The 17,353-nt window shown below is 43.7% G+C and overlaps 1 protein-coding gene across 9 annotated transcripts in view; it reads left to right on the forward strand.

Annotated features, from left to right (window-relative positions):
• Positions 1–7,333: 7,333 nt before the first annotated feature.
• Positions 7,334–17,353, forward strand: part of ppargc1a (peroxisome proliferator-activated receptor gamma, coactivator 1 alpha) — a 44,514-nt gene continuing 34,494 nt past the window's right edge. For all 9 annotated transcript variants that reach the window (XM_082965109.1, XM_045701351.2, XM_082965113.1 and 6 more), the window contains exons 1-2: positions 7,334–7,536; positions 10,899–11,078. In XM_082965109.1, coding sequence (XP_082821235.1) covers positions 7,489–7,536; positions 10,899–11,078 — 228 coding nt within the window. In that variant the 5' untranslated portion in view covers positions 7,334–7,488. The remainder of the gene's footprint in view (positions 7,537–10,898; positions 11,079–17,353) is intronic.

Raw genomic sequence — 17,353 nt, forward strand, 5'->3', positions numbered from 1 at the left:
AGAGTGTACAAAGCTGTCATCAAGGCAAAGGTTGGATACTTTGAAGAATCTAAAATATAACATATATTTGAATTTGTATAACACTTTTTATAGTTACATGATTCCATATGTGATATTTAATGGTTTTGATGTCTTCACTATTATTCTACAATGTACAAAATAGTAAAAATAAAAAAAACTTGAATGAGTAGGTGTGTCTAAACTTTTGACTGGTACTGTACATTAATAAAGTAGTATTCACCTGGACATGAGACTTGCACTGATTTTAGACCTTTTGAATCATAAGTGCTGTCTTGATGAATTTACCACAGAAAAAAAAAAAGTGAAGACCAACTTGCCAAACATGCCATGAAAAAGTTTTGTAATCTAACAATTGAAAAATGAAAATCAGTTGTTTATACAACACTTTGGTGCATTTGGCCATCCACAAAATGTGGCCATTGAAAGGGTTAGTTAGTTAGTTGCGTCTTTCCTCAGGGAACTGTCTGCGGATAGCTGACAACAGAGTGGCAGGTTTTTTGATGTGCTGTTCTAGAGTTCATAGCCCAGAAGACTCACCTGCAGATAGGGGGATGGACACATGTTTGTTTTTTTATAAAAGTCTGGGAGACTTTTAAAGGGAGGAGAGACCATAACTTTGAGTGAGTACATTAAATCCAATCCAACCAGTGGCCCTGGATAATATGCTATGCAATCACACAGGCAGACTGCCATAGTAAAATACATTTTACAGAGTGCATCAAGTATACTATTATGAGTGGAGCTTACTTCTCTGTGCTCTGGAGAGATTGCAGGAAGTTGGTCTGAAGGCTCTGGAGGTCATCGAACCATTATGTCTCTGTAGCACCTGGAGAGAGACTGATAGACGTAGTGAGTGTGCTTGAAATAGAGCCCTCACCCCTGACCTCCCACTGGCCTCCTGCCTAATCCTCTAATCACAGTCTCACTGACAGTGAGTTACTCCAGGATTATACAGGTGTATGGTGCCTAGGGCTTCTCCACTCATATGAGTGGAGTTTTAGTACTCTTGATACTATTGTAATAGTACCATGCGATGTAAAGAAAACAATCATATCATGACTTACTGACACAGAGTGCTGCATGTTCCTGCTGGTAGCAAGCCTCAACCTGGATGCAGATAAATGTCCTGCCTTGTAGACTGGTGGCATCTATCTCTACCAGGCTCCAAGAAATCAGATGACAAACCTGAAGAGATTAACAAAGGTAAATGGTACCTGTATTTAGGATTCTTCTGTCAGTTGGCCTATTTCATGACTAATGTCTGTAAATGACAACAATAGAGCTGATAAAAAAAATGTGACATGCCATCCAAGTGAATTATATTATGGCACCACGTCTCATCTCACTAACAATTGCTACCTCGACTTATTCCATCATGACAACATCATGCTCCTCCTTATTTTACTGTAGTTAGCTAGCTTACAACTTAGATTCCTGTGATTGAGACCTAATTTAGCATCCAAACAGCTTCATAGATGGTGATGTCTGAAAAATGAGTAACACTTTACTTGACACCCAGCGTCATAACATGTCATGTCATAACAGCTGACATAACCTGTCATAATATGGTCATAACACTGTCATGACATATATTGCGTTATTTTATAGCTGCTTATGACACCTACATAAGTGTGTCAAAACCCACTAAACCTACCACATTAGTTATTTTATGGCTGGATATGGTCCGTACATTAGAGTGTCAAAACCCACTAAACCTACCACATTAGTTATTTTATGGCTGGATATGGTCCGTACATTAGAGTGTCAAAACCCACGAAACCTACCACATTAGTTATTTTATGGCTGGATATGGTCCGTACATTAGAGTGTCAAAACCCACTAAACCTACCACATTAGTTATTTTATGGCTGGATATGGTCCGTACATTAGAGTGTCAAAACCCACTAAACCTACCACATTAGTTATTTTATGGCTGGATATGGTCCGTACATTAGAGTGTCAAAACCCACTAAACCTACCACATTAGTTATTTTATGGCTGGATATGGTCCGTACATTAGAGTGTCAAAACCCACTAAACCTACCACATTAGTTATTTTATGGCTGGATATGGTCCGTACATTAGTGTCATATCCCACAAAACTTACCACACAAGGCAAAACATTCCATTACACCATAGCCTACTTGTCAATAGTATGTTTATGTTATATGACATTTTCTGAAATTTGCCATATTAAATTATAATTGTAATTGCGCACACATTAATGTCAGCCTTGCACCTACCCCAATGCTCTGTTTCTGATGACTGGGATGAATGCAGGATCAGATTTTAGGAGCAGGACAAGACACCCTCTTTGTGACTGATGACTGACATAAGGGCATGTACGTGATATGTATATGATTATGATGGTCATAATGCTTCATGACAGTGTCATAAAGTGTGCTTTCTAGTCCAAATAAAGTGACAGGATGGTCATAATGCTTCATGACAGTGTCATAAAGTGTGCTTTCTAGTCCAAATAAAGTGACAGGATGGTCATAATGCTTCATGACAATGTCATAAAGTATACTTTCTTAGTCCAATTAAAGTGACAGGATGGTCATAATGCTTCATGATAGTGTCATAGTGTATGTTCTTAGTTCAAGTAAAGTGACACAAGATGGTCATAATATTTTATGACAGTGTCGTAAAGTGTATTTTCTACAAGTTATTTAAAATATGATTAAAAAAGCATGACTGTAAAGAATTCATTACAACAACAACAAAGCACTTAAGAAACAAACTTTCAAATGAAAGGAAACTTCTTGGCAGGGAAAAAACACATTTGAATAAATGTGAGTTTTGACACTTATGTAGGTGTCATAACCAGCCATAAAAACATAATAATATATGTCACAAACAGGTGTAAATATATGGGTCATGACAGTGTTATGACCATATTACGACAGGTTATGACAAGTTATGTCAACTGTTATGACATATTGTACAATGGGTTGGTCTAATCCTTAATGCTGATTGGTTAAAACCGCATTCCAACCGGTGTCTATTCCACGAGTTACCACCGGCTAAATCTATGACGTTAAAATGCCTGTTTACTCTGTTCCATCTGACTGCGAAATCCACTATCTCATCAGCCCAGCCAGCCAATTTATAATCTCTACTAGATAAAGCATATAGACATTATCTCACATTTCTTTTAGACTAACATTTAGTTTTCAACAGTGGAGATTTATATAAACCTTGTTGTCTGTCTCCGACATTTGCAACACTTTCAATATTCAAATTCGATCTCCAGCTGTCGCATGGTAATGAACGTGTCAGGAGTGGGGATGAAACAGACAGGCAGGGAGCTTTTCTCAGCCAGTCAAAATCATGAATCAGCATATTTGATCTGGATTTATACAAAGAAATATCAATAGAAAACAGGTAAACTTAAATGAAGTGCAGCTAGTTTGCAGTTTTTCCGACTTCAGTTTGAAGTGAGTGTTAGCTGTTGGCTAGCTTCTCTGAACAACAGTGTCCTGATGAGAAAGCACATTTTCTATGCCAGGTGAAATCACACATCATTAGCTCATTTATATGAATGTATCCAAATAAATGTATCTAGAAAACACCTTAAACAAATGCAAACGCAGATACTTTGTTGTTATTCTAGCTTCACTGTTTGACGTGACTGTAAGTTAGCCGTAGTTGGCTAGCTAGTAAGCAAGGGATAAGAACGTTGCCAGCCAGTATGGCAATAGAACATTTAGAATGAACGACTGGACGAACGATTTAGAACGAATGTCCATAGATACAGTACAAAAAGACTTAATGACTGGAACGCGTCTCTGGCACCCGAACTGATAAAACGAATGACTAGCCAGCTTGGGTAGCAACCCTGGATTTGTGTTGGGACTATAACTTGTGGAAGGATGAAATAGTATCAATAAATTTATCTAAATAATGTTTTTAATGATAATATGCAAATCATTATTTGAATATGTTGGTAACCCGTTGTATAAAAGGGATAATGTACCTCGAAGCCGATGTTTGGAGGATATATTGGCATGATTTTCCAGCCCTCGACTTCATCTCGGGCCTAACAGCCATGCCAATATATCCTCCAAACACCGGCTTCTCTGGCATTATCACTTAATTATGACATGGTTATGACTGTCATAACGTGCTATGATGCTGGGTGTCAAGTAAAGTGTTACCAAAAAATGTACCTAGGTAGCTGGTAAGCTAAGTGACAACCCTATTAATTCTATAAGTATCAACAATGTTGGTTAAGTAGGCTACACCTCCAAGTTACATCTGTAGGCTATAGCTAGCTAGCTAATGGAATTTAGCTAACGTGAGGTAGCTAGTCAACATGAATTGTTTGTATGCCACAATCCTTCTTGCTTTACATCTGACAAATATAGCTACCATAGGTTGCTAGATAATAATGGTTTATGATAATTGCAGTTTAGTTCATTGTCTAGCTAGCTACATGAGTCTGGCAGTAAAACACAGCTAGTTAGCTAGCTAGCTAACCAACAAGTTACTCTAGCTAGCTTGACACACTGTAAGGTTAGCTTATCATGCTTTTCAGGACACCTCGACATTCCTCTTGCCAATCCTGGTCGACTCCTTCTTGCCTACTCCCGTCTCTCGGTCTTCTTCTAGATTCAAAACGTTATGACTGTAGACAGTCTGGCGCCTTATTGTCAAAAAGCAACCCACTCGTTACATAGACACCTGGTGCAGTCAATTGCGCAGTGTTCCAAAGTTGTTCACTGACATAGCAGCATCGCTTTTATCTCAAATTTCCAATGTTGAATGAAAAAACAAAGTGACAAATCATATTGATGCATACACTGTGTATACATAACATTAAGAACACCTGCTCTTTCCATGACATAGACTGACCAGGTGAATCCAGGTTAAAGCTATGATCCCTTATTGATGTCACTTCAATCAGTGTAAATCTACTTCAATCAGTGTGGATGAAGGGCTGGAGGCAGGTTAAAGGATTTTTCATCCTTGAGACAATTGAGACATGGATTGTGTATGTGTGCCATTCAGAGGGTTTGAAGTGCCTTTGAATGGGGTATGGTAGTAGGTGCCAGGCACACCGGTTTGTGTAAAGAACTGCAACGCTGCTGGGTTTTTTACGCTCAACAGTTTCCCATGTGCATCAAGAATGGTCCACCACCCAAAGGACATCCAGCCAACTTGACAACTGTGGAAGGCATTGAAGTCAACATGGGCCAGCATCCCTGTAGAATGCTTTCGACATATTGTAGAGTCCATGCCCTGTTGAATTGAGGCTGTTCTGAGGGCAAAAGGGGGGGGGGGGGGGGGGGGGGGTGCAACTCAATATTAGGAAGGTGTTCCTAATGTTTGGTATACTCAGTGTATTTGCACTACACATTATTGTTTGGGGGGGGGGGGGGGCTATTGTGAAACATGGCATTTAATGAAAATATAAATGTAGAATGAACGGTCCATCTTTAGTGTTTCCACTGGGGCACAATAACTACTGCGCACATGGCTTGAAATCACCGCCCCAGTTTAAGCACCTCCTTCCACGTTGAAATGACATGGTGTACCCAGTGAGAAGGGCCATTTAAACTTGAAAAAGATTAAGACTATCACTGACGCCTCAGAGGCTACATTCACATTTGGTTTTGCTTTTTTACCTGATAAAATATCTTAATTAAATTGTTGGAATTATATGAGATTTATCCTAGGTAATAATGTTCAATTGTATTTGTGAATTTAGCAAAAATCGACTTTTGGACTAGATGAATTTCCTTAGATGAGAACTGTATCTCATTTCATACCTATAGGGTTTTACAACAAGTGGATTATCTGTGGAAAGGAATACCACAACCAAAAGGTATTCGCCCAGGCACAACCCACTGATGACCCGCTTGTTTGAAATGTCTACACAGAGCTTGTGTTTTTGGTTGTCTGTGCTCCTGTTTCGTATACATGCACTGTTGACACTGTACGCATGGTTGATACTTGTCACCTGCTGCACCATGTCTTCTTAAATGTAAATCTCGAGTTTTTAAACAGATAGAAATCACATGGGGGGTGTTCAGTAGGCTCCAACATGTATTAGGTTTCTGTCTTGAAATTACAGCCTAGGCTAAAATGTCTAAAGGTGTAACATACTTTGAGATGGGGGGACAAATCATGTCCAAACTTGCACAATTTCCGTTCATTCTGCTGTTATTAGGAAAGACAAATGGAAATTCAAAAGTGTCTAACATTAGTTCTGGAGTAGCCTAGCATGCAGGCAGGCTGGCAGCGTGGACATGACGCCTCACGTCAACCAGATGCATCAAACTGCGTCCATGTGGAAGTCATTCATTGTCAATTGAGCAGTATGCAACGCTACGTTGGGGATGCCGCACTAGGCTGCAGGTTCTGTGTACCACGTGCATTTAATATTTTCTACTCGTGCGGTTGCTTTACTGTGCAGTGGTGCATGGAAGTACACACACAGACTCCAACTAGCTAGCTTTTAGCAAATTGAAAAGCGAAGCACGTGCATCAAGTACGAAAAATGCGGGCTACACATCCAACAAACAAAACGCATATGCATATGGTGGACATTGGGCGTTATCTAAATGAAATACACTTTATACACAAGCCTCGCGTCGCCCAGGGGATTCTGAAACCTATACCCCAGTTGGAAATGCAGTAGCCTAGCCTTGAGATATTGGAAAACTTTACAGTAACATAGTTGGAACATTTGGGAAATGTTATTGAAGTCAGACCAATAGGCTACACTTAAATCTGTTTGTTTGAATAACCTTATGTTTTGTTTGTCTCCATGTTCTTGACATGATCCGTTATTTCCTTATAATATATGGGAACTCACAACGCACCCCTTTTCAATAGATGAGCATTAGTAATTGCCTACTATTTGTTTAACTAAACAGGGTGCGTGATGTCAAGGTAGCCTACCGCGTTAAGCCTATCCCATACTATATTTAATAGGTTACGGGAAATAGTATGCTTATGGCGCAATGTAGACACGTTCAACAAGACAGAGATGTTTCATTGATATCACTGTACATTTTGATATCTTGAAATGCTGCATGCATGGTGGTGATTCAATTGTCAAATGTTTGTAGGCCTATAGACCAGTGAGCGGTCTGGGCAGAGCAGTGTCTTGATAAGCAAAGCGACAATGTATTTAGGCTGCGTTAGAAATATATTTTATTTCACCGTGTCATTAGAATTGAACGATTTTTTATTTGGAAAATATTGACGATGCGCGTTCCAGACCCCGCCTGCTTTACAGTACGTCATTGGCGAGTAGAAGGGAGGGGGCGAAGGGAGTCACTTCCCTGCCTACTTTTAATAGCTTTGTCATGTGATGGAAAGCAGTTGTAAGACAGGTACCCTCAGTTCATTCTCGGTAAGGGGCAGTAGCCTGTGCGAGAGCGAGTGGAGCGCGAGTGGATTTCTTTTTGCCTGATTTCTTTTTTTGTTTCTTTCGGACCGTCATTCAGTGCCTGGATGGCGTGGGACAGGTGTAACCAGGACTCGGTCTGGAGAGAATTAGAGGTGAGCAGTTCTAAAATATCCAACTTAATGTCAACTGTACCGTTCTGGAACGTTTTGGGTGATGGACCTCACAGAACATCCAAAGACGGTGATTTCCAATAACGAATACGGCTTTTCCTTTGCTGGTGTTGGCACGGGATGCGTAATATCGCCGCTATTGCGCTGAGGATACGATACGGGGAAATGCAAAGCACAGGAATACATGACAAGTGGAGGGGATAAAGCAAAATTGCTGCTTTTACTTCATAGTGTCGTGTTTAAGTCGTTATATGTAATGTTGTAGGCTGCAGGAGCGGTGCGTCTCTTGCAGCCCTGGAGTTTGCTGCTGGTCGCGTCTCCCTAGGATGTCGTGCAGTCGGAAAGAATGTTTACATGCGTATGGAGATCTTTCCATTCAAAGTCTGTATTCGCTCTTGTGCTGATGTGAGAAGGGTCCGCTCTTGAAGTCAGAATGACAGAAATGTTTCTAAGTCAGGTATTGTACAGTGACAAAGAACACTCGGACGATATACGTGTCTTTTTATCGGGGCTTTAAAGGGATTTTACGTGATTTGTTCAGTGGGATTTGTTCAGTGGAAAGTGCAGAGGTGATAACAGGCACGGAGGTTCGATATTACGAAGGAGCATCTTCTCTTACATGTATCGGGCGCGTCTTGACATTTCTGCCAACAACATCCGTTTGGAGGAGTAAAGACATATCTGTAGCCTAGTTGCATATTACGAAATAGGCTATGAGAATGTTTTTACCGGTTAATGAAAATATTTGCGTAATTGCCATCGGGAATGTTTTCCCCATAGCATACTTGGTAAGCTCTTGGTTTAAAATGCACGGGGTAGATTGACAACTCAATGCAATGATTTTGACTTGAATAACTGGAAATAATGCAAATAGTGATTTAGAGATGGTCGATAGACTACAGCTCTGTTATTAGTGTTATGCATGTCTGTGCAGGTTGTTTTAGGCATTGAGATGTAGGCTATAGTTGTCTGCAGTTACCGTCGACTTTAACGCATTCATGGGATAGAAGCTCATCTTCGATATGAAGCTGCTGTCGGTTTATCAGCTTTTCTCCATCTGTCTATTATCACCACTCGAGGCAAGATTGAATGACAATAATTCGCTTGACAAAATGCCTTGAAATGTCAGTTTAATCCATTACTTATTGACCAAGACCATTGACCTACGCATGTATTTATTTGCTTTCATTGACAGCCTGGCGAATGACTTTATGCACCAGTAGCACTCCTTTACACTTTAACTTCAATTATTCATAGAGATAGATGGATGCTCGTTCGCCTGAGCCAGCCTGTCAAATTATTATAAAAAAAAACATTTTCTTTTTTGTTCCGTCTCGGCATTTTCGAGTATATCATCGTAGTGATATCTGCTGCCTATCTATTGTGTTGTTCACCCCCCCCCCCCCCCCCCCCCCCAATTAGAAATGTGCGTGTTTTTCAAGAACCAGTCCTGCTTGTGACAACATGCTTACTTTATTCTTTATTTTCTAAGTGCGTCAATTCATTCTGAGTTGAGCATAAATCATGCCGTGAAATTCCCAAAGACCGTCCCTTTACAACCAGGGAATTGCACTCCGAATCCCCAGTCATATTCCTAATAATCTCACCATAGCAGGTGCTTGTATGTGTTCTGTGTGCGTAAATCACGTTGGCTCGCAGTGGCGGTTAGCGCACTCCCCCCTCGCTCTGTCTGGCGGCGCTATTTCATTAACACCCTCGGAAGTCGATGAGAAGATTGAGAGGAAATGTCAGATCTCGCTTTGATTTCTTTTTTTCGTATATCTTGATAAAGTGGGGCATTTTACAGGGCTAGGAGGGATAGAGACTATGATGAATTTGCATCTTTATTCTAGTTTATGGGCAAAGGAGACGGAGTTGTGTCGTAAATATAGCCTATGACTATGTCATCTCATGAGCGCAACCAGAGGCCGGATCGACTATGGCACGTGTTGGCCGGGGGGGTTTTCTTTTTTTGTCGCCTACCTCCCACTTGGCATAGTAGGCTATCTGTCTCTCTGTTGCCCTGAGTCGAACCCTGGGCTCATCTCTCTCCAGTCAGACGCCCTCTCCCTCTCTCTAGCTCCTTGGCGAACTAACTGCCTCCGGGGTATGCCCCAGGGTGTCACCATTAACTCTCCCTTAAGTCTGCATACATTGAATCCTGACAACTCTCTAGCCAACAGTTATGACATGTGGGGTTCGATTTGACATTTGCCAAACTTAAAACGCCTGTTTATCTATGCATAACGAGGGTGTCAGTGAGAAGACACGAGAGTAAATTTGGAATAAAAAAAATACCTGCATTTGGCTCGCTCGAGCTTATCTCTCCTTGCTTGCCTGAGGGTTGTGCGCGTTTCTCTCTCTGTCGAGTAGAAGTGACTGCCATGTTCCAGAACAAGATGCATTGCGTGCAGTGCTGGCATAACCTTGCCTCAAGCAAGCACGGGCCACTGAAGCAATTAACATTTGTAACATATTGGCACCTGAATAAGAAATGTAGGTTAGCAAAGCGCCTTCCTGGAACGTATTTACATTGAGCTTGCAACCGTTGGCGCAGAGTCAAACTCCATTGCCCCATCTTCCTCCTCTCTCCACACCACACCGATTTAAAGTCTGGGGATCCCCTTAAAGCAGTTCGATGAAGCGATGATTTGTGTCTGGAAAGCGGCGGAGCAGCTGTCGCATAGGCCCCTATATAAAAAGCGGACAGTGAAGAATGAAACGCAGCATTTAGCATCACCGCGGCCCGGTGTATCACATGCACGGGGTGGAAAACGACTTTTGCGTCAGAGTGACATTTGTGCCATGGCTACTGCTGCCATTGTGTTGACGCGCCCAGGTCAGCCAGCCAGGTGGCAAGTCTAGCCATGCTGTCATTCAAATGAAGTTGACCCCGAGAGTTTAGCCTATCAGTGACATGGACATGAAACCATAGGAAGAATACCCCTGCAACACGATGTTGAATGAATTATCAGGCTTTATGAATGTTTGCCCTATTAGGCCAGGCCCTATTAGGCCTAGCAGGATTTCCTAGTCTACTAAAACGAACCATGCAGTTTGAGAAATGTAAAAAGGTAGGCCTATCAATAAAGATAACTTGTTATCATCAAATACATAATGAATGTCCTCAAGGCCAGGGTGTAGTGTACAGATATTGCATAATAACCATAAAATAATACCTGTGGGGGTAACGGCTTGTGAATTCATGTGAAAAAGTGGCTTCCATCATTTGCCTCAGTGTGCGTGTGTGTTTGTGTGTGTGCGTTGGTACGTACGTGTGTGTCTGCGCACCTTTGTGTGTGTTGATGGGTTTCTTGACACCTCCTGTCTTCTTGTCTCCCCAGTGTGCTGCCTTGGTTGGCGAAGACCAACCCCTCTGTCCGGACCTCCCCGAACTCGACCTCTCAGAGCTTGATGTCAGTGACCTGGATGCGGACAGCTTCCTGGGCGGGCTCAAGTGGTACAGTGACCAATCAGAGATCATTTCCAGTCAATATGGCAACGAGGCTTCCAACCTCTTTGAGGTAAGAGAGCATATCATACTACAGCTTGTTTTTATTTTCCCAAGTCTCTCTGCTCCCCTTTGCCCCAATATCACGCGATTTATGACACGGTCGTTAACTATTTACGGATATTATGGTAGCCTGGACTCTTGTTCAGTGTGTATTTTTCTATCTAGGAAGTGGATGCTAGGTAAATGAACTCTTCAGAGGTCACCAGCCTGAGCTCAGTCAGTGATAAAAACACACGCGTCACACTGTACGCTGAGTTTGCTATCTGTTGAAAGCCTTCCAGGTACTTGATAAAAACCTCCCGCCTCGTACAGTATGTAGTAGTACCGACTGTATTGAGAGAGGGACTTTATATCCCCCTGAAAAGTACGAAGTCAAGATAACAGGGTTTTGGCGATAAGCCTGGAGACCTTTGTACTGCCCTTTGGCTTCTCTCCCTGACAGTACCTTATCAATCCCCCAAGTCATTTATTACAGTCCAGCCACAGCTCTACTCTGCTGTGGCAGGCATCTTAAGGAGCAGAGGAAATTAAACCCAGCTCTTGGCCCGTTGGCCCCCATATTATGGCCATATTGCGAAAGGGTTTGGGAGGAAAATTTTCAACTTTCAACCTGCTGCACTCTCTCTCATTCAGGGAGGCAAAGTCCACTGAAAGTAGCATGCTGGGGGGGGGGGGGGGAAATAAAGTCATTTGGGACAAGTAAGCTAGGAGAGACAGTTCATTACTGGTTTATCAGTGGGGAGATAGGCGAGGAACATGGAGATTGGTGCTGGCTTGGCTGGAGAGAGAAGAATGCTGGAGGGGAATGCCACTGTGGGTCTGTGGTTTGTCATGCTGTCACGTTTTCGGAGGCGGAAAGTGTGTGCCTCAATGGCCCCAGTAGGGGAGAGGTTGATAGCGGACAGAATTCTTTCCGCACACACACACACACACACACACACACACACACACACACACACACACACACACACACACACACACACACACACACACACACACACCACACACACGCCTCCCTCCCTCCCTCCCTCCCTCCCTCCCTCCCTCCCTCCCTCCCTCCCTCTGGTCCTTCAACCTAGTGCCAGTGAGGGGCCCCTAGACAGTCCCTTGTGCTCGGGGGTCCTGAGTGCTAGTCGTGTGACCCTGGACCCTCAGAGTGATATGGCCTGCGGCCGATGAGGGGATGGATAAAAATACAAGCTAGCATGTCTGTCAAGTGTGTGTGTGTGTGTGTGTGTGTGTCACATTTTAAAACACAAGGCACTCTTTGAGGTAGCCAGCATAGAGAAACCAGCACTGTACGAAGTGTGTGTGTAGGATACTACATTATTTCAACACACATACTACACCGCTGGCTCTGCCTTTCCATGAGAGACGATCAGAAAACAGCTATAACATTCGAAAAACATCTGAGCACTAATGAATGTGATGCATTTCAAATGAGCTGGCTTTACAATCAATGAATGTATTCCGTGTGCTGGCGGATGCCATCTGGAATTGGAAAGTGGAAAGTTTTCAAGTTGCCATACGAAGTGCTCAGTACATCATACAGCAACGCTGGGAGTTGGCTCATGTTATTAGTAATCCTTACTAATCTGACAGGGGAAAAATGGTTGGTTCTCTCTGTGTGTGTGTGTGTGTGTGCACGCTCACAGATCAGAGGCTTGGGGCTGGGGGTTGCCGCACAAACTTTCTGCGCTTCCCTGATTGGCCTGTGTGGGGCACTGCAGCGCCCAATCACAACGTCAGGTTTTAGAACTGGTTAATGATTGGCCAGGTGTTGTGTGAAACAAGTTGGCACAGGGGACTTTTTGTTCTTCCTCACTCACAATCTACTGCCAATGTTTTCTTAAACTACCTGACTAGAGGTTAATGGGTGTTCGTGGTAGGTCGTCTCTACCCTAACCTTAAACAATGCACAAACGAATGAATGCACACGCACACACACAAACCTCAAAGACATACAAATCCACACACATACTTACATAACTACTGCACACACAAATGCACATACTCTCTCTCTCAGTCTCTCTCACAAATGTTCTCTATTTTTCCACACACACACACACACACACACACACACACACACACACACACACACACACACACACACACACACACACACACACACACACACACACACACACACACACACAGTGCTGAAGGGCACGTTGCTCTGTTTTTTTATCTCGCATTTGTGATTTGCCATGGAGTTCTTCTAGTGTGCACAGTACAGAACAGGCCCTGGCTGGCAGGCAGATGAGCAGAGAGACAGAGAGAGAGAGGATCAGGGAGCAGCAGCAGAAAAGGCACAGTGGATTGTTGTGAACTTGACGGTTGATGCCCTTCAGTGTCAGTTGGCTTGGCCATGATTCATCTGGAGCATCTCCGGGGCTAAAATGGTGGAGTTGAGTCTGGAGGTGGTAGGGGAGTGGAGGTTGCGCCGCTTCCCAGGGAGGGTGCCTGGAAGCTGGGTGCAGCTGTCACCGTGGGGCCCCTTTCTGGAGGGTGGGTGGTAGGGAGGGGGAAACCAAGACAGGGAGATGTGTGCTAGGCTGAGCTCCCTCTGGCTACTGCACACAACTGGAGGGAGGAGGAGAGCGTGAGAGATAAAGAGAGCGATAAACAGATATAAAGAGACAGAGTGAGAGTGATAGAGGCAGAGAGAGACCGAGGCCGATAGAGAGAGAGGGAGAGACCGCAAGAGAGAGACACCCTGATGCCAGAGAAAGAAAGCTTTGTCTTTCCTTCTTTAAGAACAGCCTCTGAGAATCCTTCCTAAAATGGACACCCTGGTCGTGTTGGATGAACTTCAGTCTCGGTCCAACACTACTTGGGAGGAAGAACAAGTATTGTTTTTGTTGCGTTGGCACTTATGCAGATGCTGCCGGCTGCGTGACAGGCGGTGGCAAATGTGTAAGCAGCTTTATTATTATACCGCTAGAAGTTTTTTTTTAAAGTCGCTGGCTGTCAATAATGTGAACATCTAGCGTGAAGTTGGTTTGATCATTAATGGACCAGGGTGATTGTTTACATCCTGCACATGGGCTATTCGTGTGTGTGTGTGGTGTGTGTGACTACTATCAAGTGTTTGATATAGAGTGTGTATGTGTGTGACTGTCTGCTTGTGCGTGCACTTGTTGTGTGTGTGTGTAGTGTGTGTGTGTAGTGTGTGTGTGTAGTGTGTGTGTGTGTGTGTGTGTGTGTGTGTGTGTGTGTGTGTGTGTGTGTGTGTGTGTGTGTGTTTGCGGGTGTGTGTGTGTGTGTGTGTGTGTGTGTGTGTGTGTGTGTGTGTGTGTGTTTGCGGGTGTGTTTGCGGGTGTGTGTGTGTGTGTGTGTGTGTGTGTGTGTGTGTGTGTGTGTGTGTGTGTGTGTCCTGTGCTTTGTGTGTGTGTGTGTGTTCTGTCCTTGGATGGCCTATTTTACTGTACTCTGTGTTCTTCAGCGGTATCCGGACAATACTGAGAATGGCACACAGTCTCTTACAAGGCCAGCTATCAGTCTGGACCACAGTGTGCTCTCACACCTCTTCAACACGCCCCGGCCACTAAGCCAACACTTTCTATATCGGGCTATGATTGTTGGGTCTGCCTGTGAGATTATGTCCAGAACTCCCCAACCGGTTGCCAATGTGGACCGAGAATCACGTGGGATCTCCAGGTTACTCAAAAAACAGATCTAGATTCAGATTACGCTGTCTTCAATCCCTACCTTAAACCTTACGCAGATTTAACAAGATCTGATCCTATATCAGTGGTTAGGAGCAACTTTCTACCCACTCCATCAAATATGGCTGCCGTCTCCTTGTAAGGAAGGAGTGGAAATAACATTACCCAATGACAGCCGGTCTCAAACACACTGATCAAGCCATTTAAAGATGACTCTATCCCCAGCTGTCAATCACTCAACATTACCCAGTAAAGATATCAGAGCATTAACAGAGTCCCTCATTAACAACGATAGTGAGGAAGTCAACATCACTAGAGGTAAAACAAGATGTTGACTGCGTGCCTCTGTCTGAAACAAGTCGCTGATCCTGCGGATTGAGTGATCGGCGTCATTTCCGCGGCGAGGATAGAATCCCGCCGTGGAGTGCCAGCGGAAATCCCCCAACTGATGAATGAAAAACAAGAGAATCTGGTGAGAGAGGGAGTGGAGGATTTAGGGCATTAGCCAGGTACAGTATATGCAATTGCTTTTTCTGTGTCGGTCGCACACAAACACACGCTAGATTAGTCATCGGAGGTGGGCGATCTTGCTTACGGCGGGTTTGGGATTGTTAAAGGAAGAAGGTATTATGCCTCCGAGAGAGAGGTCCCTCCTCTGTTTGTTTCGTTTTTGTTTGTTTATGTGTTGTTCAAATGTTTCCCTGGGCAGATGCAGTGCTAACGCATAGCGGGCCGCGGAAGAGAAAGACAGCCCAGATTGATTAGGGGGGGATGTGTGTGTGTGTGTGTGTGTGTGTGTGTGTCGTGTGTGTGTGTGTGTGTGTGTGTGTGTGTGTGTGTGTGTGTGTGTGTGTGTACGTTTGGAAGTGCTGAATGTGTCGCGATCAAAACGTTTGTTTAATAGTCCCCCCTCCCTCACCCTAGACACTCACAAGTAGTAAACTTGCACACACACGCCACACACACACACACACACACACACACACACACACACACACACACACACACACACACACACACACACACACCTTCATCACCCCCTGTTACCAGTCCCCGCTGAACTCTGGCTGCGTTTATTTTGCAAATTTATGCTGACATTTGAGAGCACAGCACACGCACCCTTTCTGCAGTTCAGCAAGGGTGGCTGAATTATCATACTGTACTGTATAATATGATTCTCTCAAGTGAGCCCTATTAAAATAAAACACACTTCCCCTCATTGTTAGGACCCCTACTTTGTGCACAAATAATATAGTTTGATAAAAGCCAGGCTCCCCTTATTCTGAAAAACAAAGGCAATCTCTGTAACAGTGTAACAGACTCACAGATCTGCCATTCTGACTGTAAAGTAGTCTTGTGGGGTTTTGGGGGAGGGGTGTTGCAAGTGTGCTGATCAAAATGTCATGTTCCAATACCCCTTTCTTCCAACACACACAGGCACACTCAAGAGTACACGTATAGGCACTCACTCACACGTGAGCACACACACACACACACACACACACACACACACACACACACACACACACACACACACACACACACACACACACACACACACACACGGTTGAGTCGGAGCGTTATCTCTGAGCGTCTGTCAGATTCATTCCACAGCAAAGAGATACTCTCGCTCTATCTCTCTCCTTCTCTCTATCTCTCTCTCCCCCCTACACAACACTCCATTGGCTCTCACACAGACACACAGACACTCTCCCCAAAGGATGTCCGCAAACAGCCCCGTTACGTTTCATATCCAGTGGGCATAAAGAAATTGATTCACCCGCAGACTGAGGGATGGGGAGGAGGGGGGAGGGAAGAGGGAGTGAGGGAACGAGGTAGCCAAGAAAATATTACCCTCAGGGCATGTTTGGAAAAGAGCAAGAGGGAATATCTTTTGGTGGTTGCTTGGCAGGCTGGCTGGCTGACTGTTGTATGTCTTCCTAAAGAGATACACTGCTGATTGAGGGCTGGGTTGGAGCAAATAAGTGCCCCAGCTGAGTGTCCTCAAACGTATTAGCTGATTGTTTCTGCTTAACAAGACACCTGCACACACATGCACGCACTCACTCTCTGTCTCACACACACACACACACACACACACACACACACACACACACACACACACACACACACACACACACACACACACACACACACACACACACACACACACACACACACACTTCTATTCAATCAGACTGCAGTGGTATGGCCAAGAGTTGAATGGGTTTTGTGTGTGCAAGCGCTGAAAACCTTTGGTCCCATCTCACACAGAGAACTGTACTGTGCATGGATGGAAAATCCACCAACAGAATCATCTGACGACACCATAGACACTGCTTTTGGAAAGTATTCAGACCCCTTGACTTTTTCCACATTTTGCCTTATTCTGAAATTGCTTAAATCGTTTTTTCCCTCGTCAATCTACACACAATACCCCATAATGTTTTTTTAAATGTAAAAAAAAGAACATTTGAAATTTTAGAAAATGTATTACAAATAAAACCCAGAAAAATCACATTTACATAAGTATTCAGACACTTTACTCAGTACTTTGTTGAAGCACCTTTGGCAGCGATTACAGCCTCGAGTCTTCTTGGGTATGACGCTACAAGCT

The sequence above is a fragment of the Salmo salar genome, chromosome 18 (genome assembly GCF_965601325.2).
Source record: "Salmo salar chromosome 18, fSalSal1, whole genome shotgun sequence".
NCBI classification, from domain to species: Eukaryota; Metazoa; Chordata; class Actinopteri; order Salmoniformes; family Salmonidae; genus Salmo; species Salmo salar.